This window comes from Nicotiana sylvestris, chromosome 6, assembly GCF_000393655.2.
Source record: "Nicotiana sylvestris chromosome 6, ASM39365v2, whole genome shotgun sequence".
NCBI classification, from domain to species: domain Eukaryota; kingdom Viridiplantae; phylum Streptophyta; class Magnoliopsida; order Solanales; family Solanaceae; genus Nicotiana; species Nicotiana sylvestris.
The window spans coordinates 212,837,182-212,855,825 of NC_091062.1; the positions used below are offsets into that span (position 1 = coordinate 212,837,182).

The 18,644-nt window shown below is 38.3% G+C and overlaps 1 protein-coding gene across 1 annotated transcript; it reads left to right on the top strand.

The window, feature by feature from the left end:
* The first annotated feature begins 12,589 nt into the window (after positions 1 to 12,589).
* Positions 12,590 to 18,198, top strand: LOC104235880 (transmembrane 9 superfamily member 1-like). The gene is made up of 12 exons (XM_009789709.2): positions 12,590 to 12,844; positions 13,999 to 14,188; positions 14,269 to 14,373; positions 14,513 to 14,530; positions 14,615 to 14,709; positions 14,798 to 14,950; positions 15,545 to 15,679; positions 15,798 to 15,964; positions 16,290 to 16,384; positions 16,514 to 16,887; positions 17,430 to 17,706; positions 17,878 to 18,198. Exons 1-12 carry the CDS (start codon positions 12,770 to 12,772, stop codon positions 17,943 to 17,945), a joined length of 1,752 nt encoding a protein of 583 aa, XP_009788011.1. The 5' UTR covers positions 12,590 to 12,769; the 3' UTR covers positions 17,946 to 18,198.
* Positions 18,199 to 18,644: the final 446 nt, after the last annotated feature.

Genomic DNA, 18,644 nt, shown 5'->3' on the forward strand with positions numbered 1-18,644 from the left:
ATTCTGTTTGAGATGAACTATTAGATAGCATTGTTTAATAGTGATGACAGTATAACATAGACAGTATGTCTGATTTAGTATACATTCAGTTCAGTATAACATTCTGTTTGATTTAGTTATGACAGTATAACATAGAACCATGGCAAGCACCTGTATGTATTTTGCCTAGACCACTGAATTGACAAATCTGTGGTACTTGGTCTGGGATAAATGTATCCCAAACAAACTCTCATGCAGTCACATTAAGAGTCTGGCTATGAATGCCAGCTCTCCTGTCAGATTATTTGTTCCGATATAGGTTCGATATCGGGTCTCGGTATAGATTCCTTGTTTCGAAATAATGCGATAACTGTTGAGGAAAACTAATAGGCGTTTTTGAGTTCAATTAGTAGTAGTTTTCCTAATAAACAGCCAATTTCATTTATCAAGTCCAAATAGGTTAGCGTTTAAAAATAAAACTTGGAGGTCGTTAAATATAACTCAGTATATGTTGTTAGTTTGCTTGCAATCTCACTTAGCAAATTAATAAGCGTATTCACTCGATGAAGACAAAGCATGAGGTAACTCTCACCTCATAAACAATCAATCAGGTAATCAAACAAATTTAGGTTCGGCAAACATAGTAAAGATTCCGTCTGTATTTGTTCAAACAAGTAAGTTTGGTATCATCTTTCTTTTATTTTTTTTAGAGACAAACGTAATAGAAATGTAGTCACTGTAGGATATCCTTCTAAAATAATGAGACGAGCCTCGCCAAATAAAAATGCAAATTGCGGGGCCCTCAATAAATAATCATAATAAATATTCAGAATTCAGAATAGGCCGTTTAGTGAATTTCATGGCTTCCTCAAAGATAATAACGCGTTAGACTCTTTAGGCGCGACTTAATTAAATTACATTCTTAAATTCGGGTGCGCATTTATGTGACCCAAATTCAAATCTCAACGGAGTCGAAATGTGTTAACAACTACGGGTGCATTGATTGTGACGTGGTTCGAGATGCATTTTCACGACGTTGCAATTCTATAAAAATAAATGATAATAATAAAAGCGGTTTAAACTTAATAAAAGCACGTAAGTCATAACATGTATTTAAATCAGATATTTAGCCATTATAACAATTTAAGCGACCGTGCTAGAACCACGGGATTCGAGGGTGCCTAACACCTTCCCTCGGGTCAACAGAATTCCTTACTTAGAATTTCTGGTTCGCAGACTTCATTTGGAAAAGTCGAAAATTTCCTCGATTTGGGATTCAAGATAAACCGGTGACTTGGGACACCAAAAGTCAAACCTTTCCCAAGTGGCGACTCTGAATTAAATAAATAATCCCATTTCGAATATTGTCACTTAAATTGGGAAAACTCCCTCGCGCATTTAATCCTTCGGGGCGGGCGCGCAAAAGGGAGGTGTGACACATATCATAAACTCTTTATATACTACCGGTCGGATACACTATTACTTTTTCTAGGCGGTATCATACATTAACACGATTAGTCACATATTATATATATATATATATATATATATATATAGTTTTAGGATACACGTGATGCCCGTGTATTTTAGCTTGAACAAATTGTTTCTAAAAGCCATATAAAATCTTATTTTAAATTGTATTTGAGTTATAAACTTAAAGTATAATTAAATAAATAGAATTAAAAACTTTTGGTCAGGTAGAGCACGCAAGAGGTTGCATCCTATCTTATAACTTCTAAAAGATAATAAAGTTGTAACTCAAGCGAAAATGATGAATGTTGATCTCATTTAGCTAACTCAATACAAGAAGTACTGATCCTATCTTATGCGAAATATTGATCATTTTTTTTAACCGTAAAAATAGCATATATAACCCACATCGATGAGTACACCAATTTTAAAAATTCACATAAATATTATTAAATAATATTTCCGAGTATAAAATGAAATTAAATAAAAAAGGTTCCTAAAAATAATAAATATTAGCTTTATAAAGACTGAAATTCTGGCATGAAAAGTCCTATGATGTCTTATTGTGATTTTGAGGGCTTCTATGAGAATATTTTTCTAAAATTATTATTATTTCTATGACCTAATACTAAAAACAAATAAGTTACACACAAAACAAATTCTTTACCACGATATAATGCGTATTTGAATAGTATATACTCATTTGGTCTTTTAGATATTTGGGAATAAGGAGGGAGTAATTTAAATTTGAATTAGCCCATTTTATGTTTTAAATATCATTTAGTAATATGAAAGAAATTACAACTATGTTATATTGTTAAAATAAAAAAAATTATATAAGATAATTAAAAGTTTAATTAATTTTAAAATACAATATATTAAGACTTTCTATATAGTTTAAATAAGAAATTATAAGTTAAATATAATTAACTAGTTCCAAAGGGTAATCGTTAGTGCAACTCTGTAAATTAGGATTTTGCCTATACTTTCTTTAAGGTGTGGAATCTAAATGGCAAGCATAGAATTAAAAGAATCCGATAAGAAACTTAATTCTTGTGATATATGAAAAGGCACTCATTCCTACTGAAAAGAGAAGTATTAAACTCTTTTTTTCGAACCACATTACAACTACTAGAGTTTTTAGTTAAAAAAAATATATCAGGAATTTTTATATAGTTTAGATGAGGAAAGATCTAGTAACCAAAAATTTCTTAAAAAAAAAATTCAAACTAATATTCTCCGTCATATCATAAACACTTTATATACTACCGGTCGGATACACTATTACTTTTTCTAGAAGGTATCATACATTAACACGATTAGTCTCTCACACACACACACATATATATACTAGTCTCTACGTTCGTGCGATGCACGAATATCTTATGTCAAATGTTATCAAACACTTTTCAAAAGTAATAAACATTCTAAAATGACATAAATATGCAATTGAAGTTGTAAATCGCTTAAAGAATACAACAATACTTAATATTACTTTTTTGATTGAATGATTCACTTTAATTTAGTTAAGCCTTAAGGATCGATGTACAAAAAAGTCATATTTGTTTTAAATTAAGATACATTAATAACGAATAATACAAAGATAAAAAGTTATTAGTTAATAATTCAATTTCAAGATTTAACTCCAACCGTGATTAATTAAACTCCAATCATGTGTCTCTTCCATAAGCGTAAATGCTCGTGCATGAAATAGTTTAGTATATCCAAATATCGATTATCACTCATGTATCTATATATACATGTTTTTATTTTTTTCCCTCAAAATAATCAATGTGGTTGTTCATTATTTGCATTATATTTGAACAATTATTTTATATTGGTAAACTATTTTATTATATCAGTATTGAGTTGTGATTTTTTGGTTCAACACCGTAGTGGCTAAAGCTTTATATATTATGATCCATCTAACAAAAGGCATTATTCTCTGGAAGAATATATAATTTAACTTTTAAAAGGCATAAAAATAAGTTTACATAACATATGACATAAAGTGCTACTTTTTTTTCATCTACCATTTTTTATTTATTTTCGGGCCTAAATAATTCGGTTTTTTTTCCTCTTCAAAATTTTGGAATTAATATTGAGCATATATTTTTCTTTGCCATGTAAATCTAGAGGAGATCACTTAACCCAAAATCACAAAAAAAAAAAAAAAAAAGAAGGAAGAGTGATTAGACGAAAATTTATTAATTGTTAAATTTTCTTAATTTTAAGAAAGTTAAAAAAAGATCATAAAGTTAGTTAGTTGTGTACTTTAGCAAGTTGTATGAACAAAAAATTTTTAAGTTTTTTCCATGCAAATCTATTATACGAATCACCCATTATTTATTTAAGAATAATATAAAAAATATAGTAAGCAGAGACAAATATTTAAAAAAGTAAATTCGAAAATAAGCATATTCATGTTTGAGAAATGTCTAAAAAAGATGTTTTAAACATTTATTTTAAACATATAACTAAATAAAAACTTAAAAAATTAAAGTCTAATATATTAATATTCAAAACACTGCGTACTATCCAAATAAAGCTAACCATTTAAAATATTGTACAATACTCTCGGAAGTTGGAACCAAGTTACTCGATAAAGAAAAAAGGAAAAAGATTTTAAAAACTATTACTACATTATTTTTGAAATACCAGGAACAATCACAAGTCTTATTTTCTAGTCCTACTTGAAAAGTTATAGAAAACTTAGAGCCCGTTTGGACATAAGAATTTTTTTCTTTTTTTTCAAAAATTTTTCACTTTTTTTCAAAATCAGCGTTTGTTCATAAAATTTTCAATTTTCACTTGAATATGCATTTTAAAAATTTTTGAAAATTTGAAAAACTTCAAAAAGTTGTTTTTCAAAATTTTCACTCAAATCACTCACAAAACTTCAAAAACAACCCCAAATTATATTCATGTCCAAACACAACTCTAAATTTCAAATATCATTTTTCACTTGAAAATATTTTTTACTGTATTTTGGAATTTTACAATTTTTATGTCCAAACGCCCACTTATTCTTTTTTTCCCTTACATAATAAACCTAATTCTTTTACTGTTGCAATTGATTATTAATAATAAAACATGTGGGCTGACATTTGTATAATTGAACGCAACTTTTTTGTTGAAATTAATTGCCTTGTATATATTCTATAATTAATTGTATTAGACAGTCCGAAAGTAGTTATAATAATAGGTTTCTAGGATTCCTAAAGCTATATCATATAGGATTCCTAACATGTAATATGTTACGCGGCGCCTTCCTGAGATTCCTTGGAAGGGCGACGTAAGGCTAAACAACTGATGTCAGTACAGTTGTTGTCCGCCAACTGAGGTCCCCTCCGTACGCTAGACTAGATTGTCAGTGCCGTACGGGAAAACCAATGCCAAGAGCAATTGAGAGAACATGAATGAGAATTGAGAATGAAAGAAAGCTTGATTGCATTAATGAAAGCTATTACAGAAAGGCAACGCGGTGTCGAGGGTGAGAGACACCAGTACAGAGAATTGTTTGCTTGCTAGAAAGTTTGATTACTTGATCCCCCCTAATAATGCTTAAAAAAATAATCCAAAGCTACAAGACTAGACTTGATTAAGCTAGAGAAACATAATGGAAGTACATGGAATAAAACTACTCTATATTTACAATGAAAAAGACTTAGTTTGCTATAAGGCAGAAACAGGTCCGTTGTCAGCAGCATAGTCTTTGGCATCAGGGTCTGCGTGCGCGGCGTTGTTGGCATCTGCCTGCGGTTGGGCGCTGGCGAGGGATATCGGTGGGGCGACAGAGGCACATGCGCGCTTGTCACTTGGCGCGGCCAAGACCACATGGCCGTTCGTGGCGTTAGGCATTGGAAGGCTTGCTAGGACGCCACGGGGCGCGCCCAAGGGGTCATGGGGCACGACTGAAAAGCCGCCCATGACATTCTCTCCCACCTGAGTTGGCGACGTCCTCGGCGCCTTACTTGCAAGATAATCTTCAATTAGGCTCTTGTAGGCTTTGAGGTTTGTTCCACTCTCCCAAGTGTTCTTCTCTGCATCACAGCCCTGCCATTTCACCAAGAACTCTTGGTGATCTTTCCTTGAGGCATGAATCACTCTATCATCAAGGATAGCTTCAACACGCCTTTTCCCGGCTGAATTGGGCCCTCGAATACTGAGTATTGTGAGCTGGCTCCTTGAAGGATCCTCCGTGTCTTCCCGAAAAGGTTTTAGGAGGCTGACATGGAAGACAGGATGAATTTTCCACCAAGCTGGGTATCCACCCGGTATGCAACTTTCCCAATGCGCCTTTCAATGGACAAGGGCCCAATGTATTTTTGCAATAGGCGGGGGTCATAGACCCCCGCAAATAAGTAACGCTTTGGAATTTTGACCATCACTTTGTCTCCTACTTGGTATTCAACAAAGCGACGATTCTGATCAGCATGCCTCTTCATCCGCTTTTGAGCCTTGACAAGATAGCTCCGCACTATCTCCAAATTTTGCTTCCACTCTTTAGAGAAGCTAGCAGCTCGAGGAGATTTAGACATATTTGGTGCATTGACTGTGTGTGGGAGTAGCGGTTGCTGTCCGGTAACAATTTCAAAAGCGCTTTTGTTTGTACTAGAGCTCTTTTGTGAATTGAAACACAGTTGAGCAGCATCCAGAAGCTTCACCCAATTCTTCTGCGATCCGGTTACAAAATGACGCAAATATTCCTCCAACATACCATTGAACCGCTCCGTCTGGCCATCAGATTGCGGATGAAAACTTGAGCTGTGATTCAGCTTCGACCCAAGACACTTAAAGAGTTGGGTCCAAAAGTTGCTAGTGAAGCGTGAGTCACGATCACTAACAATATCTTTGGGTAGGCCCCAATATTTGACGACATGAGAGAAGAAGAGTCGAGCTGTATCTTCTGCTGATATATATTGTGGGGCAGCAATAAAGGTAGCATATTTGGAAAACCGATCTACCACAACCAAGATAGTTGTTAGATCTCCGACCTTGGGCAATCCGGTGATGAAATCCAGGGAAACACTTTCCCAAGGTCTCTTTGGGACAGCTAGTGGTTCCAAGAGTCCCGCCTGTGTTAAGCGGTCTGACTTGTCCTTCTGGCATACTAGACAAGTCTTCACATACTGAGTAACGTCATCAGCCATTTGAGGCCAATAATATACACGGCGAAGTAACGCCATGATGCGTTCTTCACCAGGATGGCCGACCCGCAGAGTATCATGACATTCCGCCAGAAGAGTCCTTCGTAGATCTCCTCCTTTAGGAACATAAAGTCGGTTCCCTTTCACTTTCAGAAAACCATCTTCCATGTAGAACTAGCGAGTCTTGCCCTATCCTACCAAATCAACCAAATACTGTGCAGTAGGATCTTTGATGAGTAAATCCTGTATCTGGTCCTTGATGGAGGTGGCTACTTCGCTCCCCCTTAGGGTGGCGAGTAGGCACACCGATGCTAGATCAGCTCTCCGACTGAGCGCATCAGCAACATGATTGGTCTTCCCACTTCGGTACTCTAGGTTGAAGTGGAATTCAGCTAGGAGTTCCTGCCATCTGGCCTGTCGAACATTCAACTTCGGCTGGGTCATGAAATGGCTAACAGCTGTGTTGTCTGTCTTGACCACGAACGGGGTCCCCAACAGATAGTGCATCCAGAGGCGCAAGCAGTGGACGACAACCAATAATTCTTTCTCATGGGCGGCATAGCGCCGCTCTGCATCTTTCAGCTTCCGACTCTCGTACGCTACAGGATGCCCTTCTTGTAGCAAGACTCCATCGAGGGCATAGTCAGATGCATCTGTTTGTACTTCAAATGGCTTGGCCAGATCAGGAAGGGCCAAGACGGGGCTACTAGACATAGCCGCTTTCAATGCGTTGAAGGCTTCTGCTCGCTTGGGTCCCCATTCCCAAGGTGTGACTTTCTTGAGGAGTTCTGTCAATGGCACTGTAATGAGGGAGTAGTTTTTCACAAATCGCCGATAAAAATTGCATAGACCAAGGAACGCCCTCAAGGCGGGGATATCCTTAGGCGGAGGCCAATCTGTGATTGCCTGAATCTTCTGCTGGTCCATCTTGATCCGCCTTTCCTCGATGACATGTCCAAGGAAGTCAATTTGCTTTTGAGCAAAGGAGCACTTAGATAGCTTCACATATAGTTCATGCTCCCGCAATCGAGCTAGGACCTTCCGCAAGTGCATAAGGTATTCCTCCAATGTTTGGCTATATACCACAATGCCATCCAAGTAGACCACCACGAATTCATCAATGTACTCTCGGAAGACTTGGTTCATCAAAGTGCAAAATGTAGCTGGGGCGTTAGTCAAGCCGAATGGAATAACCAGGAAATCGTACGACCCATATCTTGTCACACAGGTCGTCTTGTGCTCATCACCCTCTGCAATCCGAACTTGCCAATTACTTGTCTTCAGGTCTATTTTGGTGAACACCGTCGCACCACCCAGTCTATCGAACAAGTCTGCCATTAGCAGAATAGGGTACTTGTTCTTCATAGTAATTTTGTTTAGACCTCGATAGTCCACACAGAGTCGTAGACTACCATCATGTTTCTTTTGGAATAGCACAGAGGACCCGTATGGGGATTTGGAGGGCACGATAATCCCTGTGTCTAGCATTTCCGTCAATTGTCTCCGAAGCTCGATGAGTTTGGGTTGTGACATTATGTAAGGTGCCCGGGCGGATGGCTTCGCGCCCGGCGCCAACTCAATTTAATGGTCCACAGTGCGCCTAGGCGGTAGTCGCTTTGGCATGTCTTGTGACATGAAATCTTCAAACTCTAGTAGTAGCTCCTTCACGGGTTCAGGAATGGGACCCGAGGAGCGTTCTACATCTTCGATGCAGAGGGTTGCCAGAAATGTGGGTTCATTTCTTTTGACCCTCTTTTTCAACTACAAGGCCGAGATGTTTTCAACGGCCATCTTCGTGGGCATGCACGGGATAATGCAGGGCTTGGTCCCGTTTGCTCCCATCATCAGTAACATGTCAGCATACGGTATAGGCATGGTGTTGGTTTGCCTCAGAATTCCAATCCAACTATCAACTTGAAGTCATCTATGATCACCACTGCAGGTTGAATTTTCCTTCGTAAGGGCCAAACTTCACCAGTACTTCTTTGGCTATTCCACCCACTGGCTGGGGAGGTGAGTTGATAGCCTTGACACGGCCTCTACATTTCCCTACAACTAGACCAAGGCACTCCACCTGAGTCGAGGCTAAGTAGTTATGGGTAGAACCCGTGTCTACCATGGCCCGAATGGGCTTGCCATTCACCTTCATCTCAACGAATATTAAGGTCCTCTCATTCTTAAGAGGAGTCTCATCATCCGCCTTCTTTTTCCCTTTCTTGTTGACTGGACATGGGTCCTTCTTCTTACGGATACCAGTACTAGTCTCTGCTAATGCCTCAGAAATAGAGCCAACAATTGCATTGAAGGCACCTACTGGTTCAGTCTGATCCGCATCATCTGAGTCGTCATCAGTCCCATCAACAAAAGTCTGATGGGCATTCATCTGTGCATGTGGGCACTCATTGTTCCAATGTGGTCCGCCGCAATGACGGCATCCTGAAGGAGGCTTCCTCCCCCAATCATTGTCATTAGACGCAACACTATTGCTGCTTGTGGAGGGAGCCTTAGGTTTGATTGAGCCCCGATCTCCCCCACTTCTGCTAGGGCCACCATTGCTAGACTGGCCCCCTTTGAATCCCGCTCGGGCAGGCGGCTGAGGCCTATCCTTCCGAGCTTCCATTTGATAGTCCCCAAGGCATTCAGCTGCTTGGATTGCCTTGGGCAGGGTATCTACCCGTTGTCTTTGTAGCTCCATACGGGCATAAGGTTTCAGCCTTTCTAGGAAAGTGAAGAGCTTGTCTTTGTCCCCCATGTCGTGTATGCTTAGCATGAGCGCGGAGAATTCCCGCACGTAGTCCCGCACAGATTTGGTCTGACGGAGCTCCCGTAGCTTTCTCCTTGAATTGTATTCAACATTTTCGGGGAAGAATTGTAGGCGGATGGCTGCCTTCAGTTCTGCCCATGTTTCGAGAGCATCTTCACCGGCCTTGATGGCTTCGTATTTCACCCGCCACCAGAGTTTAGCATCACCCTGAAGATACATGGCAGCAGTTGCTACCTTCTTAGCTTCTTCTACGCCCCCAACAACATCGAAATATTGTTCGACATCAAAGATGAAGTTCTCCACTTCCTTGGCATTCCTAGATCCACTGTATGGCTTTGGCTCAGGAATTTTCAGTTTTTGTGTCGCGGAAGTGGGGTTTTCATCCCCCCCGATCTGGTTTCCACCGCCTCGCAACAGGCACTGTAAAGCAGCATTGACGACATTGAGCTTGTCTGTCAAGTCGTCAATAGTTTATTGCATGGCAGTCACCCTGTCTGCCTCTTGTGCCCTGTAAGTTAAATCCTCGGCACACTCCTGTTGGAGTCCCTCGAATTTGCCAAAAATTTCGACTGCCTCTGTGGCTGCCGTTTGCCAGTCTCCCTCAGAGTCACGACTGATTTTTCTATGTCAACTTCGGCCTGGAGCACCCTGCGGTCCAGGTCGTACAACCTTTGCCCTAGGCTGGTTCTTAGTTCAGGCACCGTATCCATGATGGGCAGTAATCCATCAACCGTCTGTTCAAGGGCCGCAATGCGGTCCCCATGATTCACCATGGTTAGAAATGGGGGTAATGGCAATGCGTTCCATCGTCCGATGTCGAGCCTAGGCTCTGATACCAACTGTTACGCGGCGCCTTCCTAAGATTCCTTAGAAGGGCGACGTAAAACTAAGCAACTGATGTCAGTACAGTTGATGTCCGCCAACTGAGGTCCCCTCCGTACGCTAGACTAGATTGTCAGTGCCGTACAGAAAAACCAATGCCAAGAGTAATTGAGAGAACATGAATGAGAATTAAGAATGAAAGAAAGCTTGATTGCATTAATGAAAGCTATTACAGAAAGGCAACGCGGTGTCGAGAGGGAGAGACACCAGTACAGAGAATTGTTTGTTCGCTAGAAAGTTTGATTACTTGATCCTCCCTAATAATGCTTAAAAAAATAATCCAAAGCTACAAGACTAGACTTGATTAAGCTAGAGAAACATAATGGAAGTACATGGAATAAAACTACTCTATATTTATAATGAAAAAGACTTAGTTTGCTATAAGGCAGAAACAGGTCCGTTGTCAGCAACATAGTCTTTGGCATCAGGGTCTGCGCTCGCGGCGCTGTTGGCATCTGCCTGCGGTTGGGCGCTGGCGAGGGATATCGGTGGGGCGACAGAGGCACATGCGCGCTTGTCACTTGGCGCGGCCAAGACCACAGTGTCGTCCGTGGCGTTAGGCATTGGAAGGCTTACTAGGACGCCACGGGGCGCGCCCAAGGGGTCATGGGGCACGACTGAAAAGCCGCTCATGACAAGTATTATGTCCTAAAACTAATAGGATTATAAGGCTAATATCTAGAATTTCGGTTATGTCCTTTTATTATGAGTTATTATGCTTAATATTATAAGGTTATTTTTGTAAACCGACATTGTATTCATACTTTTATAATAATATAGATATACATACATATATATATATATATATATATATATATATATATATATATATATATATATATTATATTGGTTGACCTCTAGCGATACGGTCTCCACCTACATTGCACAATGTCACTAGGATTTAACATCTTTCCCTTTTGAACTACCGCCACGAAGCCTACAGAGAATTCTTAATACATATATCCCTTCCTATGCCATTACCCTTGACTTGGTTGCCGGGACTCTCACACCACATGGGAAGTCCACCACTAAATCTAAATCGCTCTACCATCATTTACTCTCCACACCCACTACATTCTCCTTCACTTGGATTTGGACCTCATCTCCCTCCAAAAATTAAACATTTTCTCTCGTTGTCTAGCCACAATCGCCTACCCACTATGACATACTATCACCACATATCCTCAATATGGTAGCAAAATATTACTATGTAGCCACTCCCCCACATTCTAAACATATTCACATTCCTATGCAAATCGAATGCACCCTCCTAGTGTTGCCTCTTTTAAACTAAATACAGATGGTTCAGTAGGATCCATACTAATCAGGGAGGAATTGGTGGAGTCATACATGACTCATTGGGTAACTGACTTCTGGGCTATGCGGGCCACCATATCGCTCATGGGAGTGTCGAAGATGAGCTACTTGCACTCTATCAATGTCTGCACTTGGCTTTTACTACTGGCTACACATCACTTGAAGTCAATTTAGATGCTCAAACAATTATTACTATCTTACAACCCTCGAATCCATATTATGCTAACATTATACATGATTGTAGGTTTTTGATCGTCGCGTTGGATAATCTTGTTATATTCTATACGTACAGGGAACAAAATAAAGTGACATATTCACTAGCTAAATATGGTTGCCAAATAAATAGCTCCGCAGACATCACTATTTTTGCACAACCCCACCCTTTGTCCAAACGGCCTTAGTAGACGATCACTCCGGAACACTTTTTGTTAGAAAGGTGGCACCCAACTGGCTGCCAAGTACAACAGACAACCCTTTTGTATTTTTTCGGATACTAGGTTTTCCCCTGGATTCCGTTTTTGTCACGACCCATCACGAAGTCACTTCGCTAGGGCACTGCTTATGCCTTCCTTTGCTCCTTGTACCACTCAACTTTAGTGGGCGTTTGGACATAAGAATTGTAAAATTTCCAAAATAAAGGTAAAAAATTTTTCAAGTGAAAATGAAATTTGAAATTTAGAGTTGTGTTTGGACATGAATATATTTTGGGTTGTTTTTGAAGTTTTGTGAGTGAAAATTTTGAAAAATAGCTTTTTGGAGTTTTTCTTCAAGTGAAAATTAAATTTTTTTTAATAAACACTTATTTCGAAAAAAGGTAAAAAGAATTTGAAAAAAGGAAAAAAATTTCTTATGTCCAACTCTTAATATAATATAATTAGTCATCTTTTGAACACACCCCCTCCAAAAAAAAAGATGAAGAAAGATTATTGGAAAAAAGCCGTCACAAATTTGTTTCTTTTTCAAGACTAGCGGCTTCCTATGAAGTCGCTGAGCACTCAAAAGTCAAAGTCAGTCGTCAGAAAAATTCAGATCATTCACTAAAAAAATAGGAGAATGGACAATGGAAAAGAGTTCTCACTTTCTCAAAGCAAACAGACACTTTCTTCTTTCAGACACTAAAGAAAACACAACACAGTACTCCTTCCTGTTAACTAACTAACGACGTCTCTCGTTCTTGTCAAATTAAGACACTGTTCAGCTCTGAGCAATGCTCTCCACCGTTCCATCCCTCCTTATTTTCATTATCTGCTCTTGTTTCCTCGCATACCCGACTCTTGCCAAGGTACAGTCTTGAAACTCTTTTTGAAGTAGAATGAACAATTGGAATTGCATTAGCTTTTCAAAAAGATAAATTTATTGACTATTTGACTAAAATGGGTCCAAATTAATTATATAGTCAACCAGTAACCAACCAGTCTAGAGACTTCTGTTTGAAGCTTTTTAACTCTCTCCTTTCTCTTCTCCCCTTAATTTCTGCTTACTTTATTCTAGCACTTTTTATTAGAACAAAGATGATATTTTAAGTGTGCGAATTATAGTGGTACATATATTTATAGGATGAAACTTTGGAAATGTTGGATATAGCATATTATACTTACACACACCACAATAGTGGCACCCAACCAATTTGAATTTATGTCAGGTCGATTTACAATACTCCCTCCGTTTCAATTTATGTGAATCTATTTGACTGAGCATGAAACTTAAGAAAAGAGTTGAACTTGAGTCACATATATTTTATGTGGCTATTAGTCATTGCATAAAGGTCAATTATTTCCAAATATGAAAAGAGGTTATTCTTTTTGGCATGGACTAAAAAGAAAATAGTTTCACATAAATTGAAACTGATGGGGTAGATAATATATAGTTGCTAAAAGATTGATAAAGATTTATAGGGAAAGGAAGAGTGATCTTTAGATGGAGTATTATTCATTGACCCAAAAAATGCATATTGTAGAGTGTTAAAGAAAGCCCTTTTGTTGGTGTTGGAGAGAAAGGAATTCATACCAAATACATAAATGCAGTAAAAGATATGTAAGAAGCACCTATCACAAGTTTGAGACAGTGTTACGAGATATAGAGGAGTTCGCCTAACCATTATTTGTTTGAGGATCTACCTTGAGCGTATAGTTTTTTGTCATGGTTATGGGCGAGCTTACCAATTGTATACAAGATGAGGTTCTATTGCGCATGCTATTTGCATATGACATTGTTTTAATTGATTAAACTAATCAAGGAATCAACCAAGATTTTGAACCATACATCTTGTTTCACCACTTCCAACACTCATCATGATGAATCTTGGTGTAATGTCTAGAACCTAATGAGTCACTCTTAAGTAAGTCTAAACACCATATTAATTGTGCATTTAACACTTGCAAGAATCTGGTTTATGAATTGCTTAATGGATGGTTGTCTTGCTGTTGTTTGCTGCAGTATCAAGAAGATGATTCTGTCACTTTATGGGTAAACAAGGCTGCACCATATAACAATCCACAAGAGACCTACAGTTATTATAGCCTCCCATTTTGTCGCCCTGCTGATGGTGATCACAAGCGGGGTGGCCTTGGCGAGGTTCTCGGAGGAAATGATCTTATTGATAGCCGAATTGACATAATGTTTAAAAGTCTGTTGTTCAAAATTTTACGCTGGAGCTTTATGCTTTGAAACACTTCCTTTTACAATTAGCCTTTTTTCTTTCAACAGGAAATGTGGAAAAAAGCTCAATTTGTGCACTTCAATTGGATGCATCAAAAGTGGCACAGTTTGAATATGCAATTGACAATTTATATTGGTTTGAATTTTTTATGGGTACTAACATTCCTCCATGATACTGTCAATTCTTTTCAACAGTTATATGCATGCCTGAAATGTACTAATTCTAATTTCTAAACTTCTCTCCTTTTGTAACGTCTGTTTTGGGTTATGACTTGTGACTTCCTGCCTTCAGATGATTTGCCAATATGGGGTATGTTCTTAGCTAGTTTATCTCTAATGTTTCTGATTACCGTGGACAGTTATATAACATAAATAAACACTCACTTGGTATCAGGTTTCGTGGGCGAGGTGCATTCTGACAGAAATCAAGATATCAAGCATGTAATCTATACACACACGAATCTTCTTATTAAGTACAATGGAGACCAGGTAGGTACTTTGTTATTAGTTCTTAATGCCTTGTGGCAATGATCTGCAATTTAATGTTGATAATCTAACTCTAATCGAAGCCCTTTAGATCATTTTTGTCCAACTGTATCAAGAGAGCCCAAAGCCATTGGAGGAAGGAAGGGTCTTGGACATGACATATTCTGTTAAATGGGTCCCGACAAACGTTACTTATGCACGACGTTTCGATGTTTACCTGAATTTCACCTTTTTTGAGAACCAGGTACATGCCAATCCTCTAGCCTATTTTGTTGGGTACTTAAGTGAAGCTTTATTGATCAGAAATCGATGAATATGTTATGCTTTAGCAACATTGAATTCTTTCTTGGAATTGTTTGTTGATGATATGCTAGTATGTGATACCTTAGATATCAGTACCGAGCACTTGCTGACTTCCATAATGGTCTTTTCATGGAAGAATTTGAAAAGCAACAAAATAACTGCTGCACCAGTTATTGCAGTTTTATGCTTTATCGACTTGTGTAGCCAATGGAGGTCTGGACCACAAGAAGTAGCTATTTTGTGAACTGAAAATGTATCCAGTGGGGAAATCCACATTCCATTCTTATTAGTTTTCTTAAAACATGTTTGGAGAGACTGAGGCGTGGTATTTCTGCATATAAATATCACACACCTACTTCCTTTTTGGCTTCCAACGTGGCAAATGGGTTTTTCTCAAAACTTAGTAATCTTTCAGGTTCTCATTGAATCAAAACACTAAGGAGAAAGCAGATAAAAAGCTTAGGCAGTTAGTCCCCATTAACTCCGTATAGCTCTTCGTGTTCTCAGCTCCTAAAACGTCTTGTTCCTTTTGCAGATTCATTGGTTCTCTGTTTTCAATTCCATCATGATGGTTGTTTTCCTCACTGGGTTGGTGTCTATGATTTTGATGCGCACTCTTCGCAATGATTACGCAAAATATGCTCGTGAAAATGATGACATGGAGACCCTGGTAAAGCTTTTTTTTCTTCTCATTAATCACGTAATTGCGTGAACTTATGTCTCCAATGGCATATCCTTACTTGAAAATTACTAATTTTTGGTGTTTTATTGGTTGACTTCTTATATAGGATAAGGATGTACATGAAGAGTCTGGTTGGAAACTCGTCCACGGTGATGTCTTCCGACCTCCAGAAAATTTGGCTCTGCTTTCAGCAGTTGTCGGGACTGGTGCTCAGCTTTCAACACTTGTTCTCCTTGTCATTATATCTGCCATGATTGGAAATTTGTACATAGGGTATGTTTGCAACCTGTGTTACTCATCGTACAAACCAGATCTGAAAATTTTGGTTCTAGACAGTAGAGACTGCATTTCTTCTGTTTTTTTAACCGTTAGGTTTTTTGACACTCAGTAACCAAATGATCTTCATCCCCTTATCTGAATCAGTCCAACTATGTGTTCTTTGTAATCAAATTATGTCGATCATCTTCTATTTGAATACTAACTACTACTCCATATGGATTTCCAAGTGAGTTAAAATAGCCAGGTGTGTCCTATATTTGACTATATGATCAGCACTACTGCATTTATAATGCTTCTTATTTATTTCTTATGATCTTAGGAGAGGAGCAATTATTACAACATTTATTGTATGTTATGCTCTTACATCATTCATCTCAGGATATGTGAGTGGTGGCCTGTACTCTCGTAATGCCGGTATGTGCTCTCCTGCCTGATGTGTATAAGTTGTTTCCTTGCGTAGGAGAGATTAACATAATCAAATTTGTGTGTTTAACATATGGATCATTTATCAATTGAAGGGTTTTCTTCTTTGAATCTTTTCAGGTGAAAATTGGATAAAGTCAATGGTCCTTACAGCATCACTTTTCCCTTTTGTGTGCTTTGGGATTGGGTTCATCCTAAACATAATTGCCATATTTTATGGATCCTTACTTGCTATTCCCTTTGGCACAATTGTAGTTGTTTTTGTTATTTGGGCTTTTATTTCGTTTCCCCTGACTCTCCTTGGTACGGTTGTTGGAAGAAACTGGAGTGGTGCGCCAAACAATCCATGCCGTGTTAAGACTATCCCTCGTCCTATCCCTGAGAAGAAATGGTACCTTAAACCATCTGTAATTTCTATGGTGGGAGGTCTTCTTCCCTTTGGAAGCATTTTTATTGAGATGTACTTCATCTTCTCTTCCTTCTGGACCTACATGGTAATTATTCTTTTTGGTATCTAGAGAAACCTGTCGTGAGATACTTCTCGCGTGCTGCTTGTTCCTGGCATCTTTTTAGCAATATTTAGACTTGTTTGTTTTACTACTCGAACCTTCAAATTTCGGAATCTCCAAGTAACAGGATGTTATAAAATATTCATTTATTGAGAACCTTCTTTTTGGCATGAACAATACATGCTTATAATTCTGGCCAAGGTGTTACCATTTGGGGTATGCATATAATATTGAAGAGCTTATTGTTCTAAAACCTGTCATAGTTGATACATCTTCGTTCATATTTGTAATTGATGGAATCTTTTGAAGGATGTCAATCTTCTGTGAGTAGTTTTCTGAGCCATCTCTCTTTATCTCATTTTGTTCATAGAAGTAACAGTATACGTGTAAGTAGTTAATCTTTTCTCGACGTTGCTGGAGATTCTGAAGCATTCATCTACTTATATTTCTGTGGTATAGCTATATTTTAGTTGAAATGTCTTTTCGATTTTTAATTCCACTTACCACCTTGATGATATTCTTGACAGGTGTACTACCATGTGTATGGGTTTATGCTCCTCGTTTTCATTATTCTGATCATCGTCACTGTTTGTGTGACAATTGTGGCAACATATTTCTTGCTGAACGCGGAGAACTATCATTGGCAGTGGACTTCATTCTTCTCTGCTGCTTCAACTGCTTTTTATGTGTACCTCTATTCCATATATTACTATTATGCAAAGACTAGGATGTTTGGTCTTTTCCAGACCAGCGTTTACTTTGGCTACACTCTTATGTTTTGCCTTGGTCTCGGCACGCTATGTGGTAAGCTCTCTTAGTATCATTCAATTGGTCTGTCTTGTGATAGATATGCATACTGCGGGCATACATGCATATGTAGATCTCCAGTTATTTCCTTCCAAAGAACTTTTTTTCCTGTCATTAACTCGAGTTCTTGGCTCAATTGTTTCTTGCTTGATGTTTTGGAAACTACAGGTGCTGTAGGGTATATCGGCTCTAATTTGTTCGTCAGGAGGATTTTCAGCAATATCAAATGTGATTGAGTGCCTAATACTGCACAAGAGAGGTTACTATTTATAGAGTTTTCCGCGTTGAGTTCTGCCAATCTCTTGAGCGAGTAGTTGTATGGTCAATGATTTCCAGCTGAGCTCATGGCAATATTGATCACAATTAGATGAAGCTATACATTACATTGACCAGAACTAGCATTTTGTATCTTTCAAGACATTGAGAATCCAATTTCATGAAGCAAAATATTACATGGATAAATTTAAAGAGTACCCTTTGCAGATTTTATTTACATTGTGTAGTGTATAAGCTCTGTACAAATTTCCTACTAAACATTTTACCATATTGAACAGACTATTTGATGGTACCTTCCTTTGGAAAAGACCGTCACTTTGTCTCTAAGCTTTTGATTTTGCTCTTTCCTTTTCAGTTTTTTTCCTCTTGGGAACTAGACTCTGCTTATATGAGCCTCGCAAAACATAGTCAATAAGTGTTTTCCTTTCTAATCAAAGTTTACAAAGTTTTAGTAACACCAGAGTTGAATGATTGTAGATGGTGCAAAGTGACTAATGTGTACTTCGATTAATTCCACAGAATACACATGGAAAGAATCACCTGGTGTTTTTTGGTCTATCGAACTTGAGAGGATGAGACCTCATGATAATCGAAGACTATATGGTTCTAATTCACTTTATTAGTCACTAGACCGTACCCTTACCTGCAGATTTTTGGAA

Excerpts from the sequence above, each read along its gene's own strand:
- LOC104235880 (XM_009789709.2), top strand. The coding sequence starts at position 12,770 with ATGCTCTCCACCGTTCCATCCCTCCTTATTTTCATTATCTGCTCTTGT. Across the intron at positions 14,951-15,544 it reads TCACCTTTTTTGAGAACCAG|ATTCATTGGTTCTCTGTTTT; the intron begins GTACATGCCAAT and ends TTCCTTTTGCAG. Across the intron at positions 15,965-16,289 it reads ATTGGAAATTTGTACATAGG|GAGAGGAGCAATTATTACAA; the intron begins GTATGTTTGCAA and ends TTATGATCTTAG.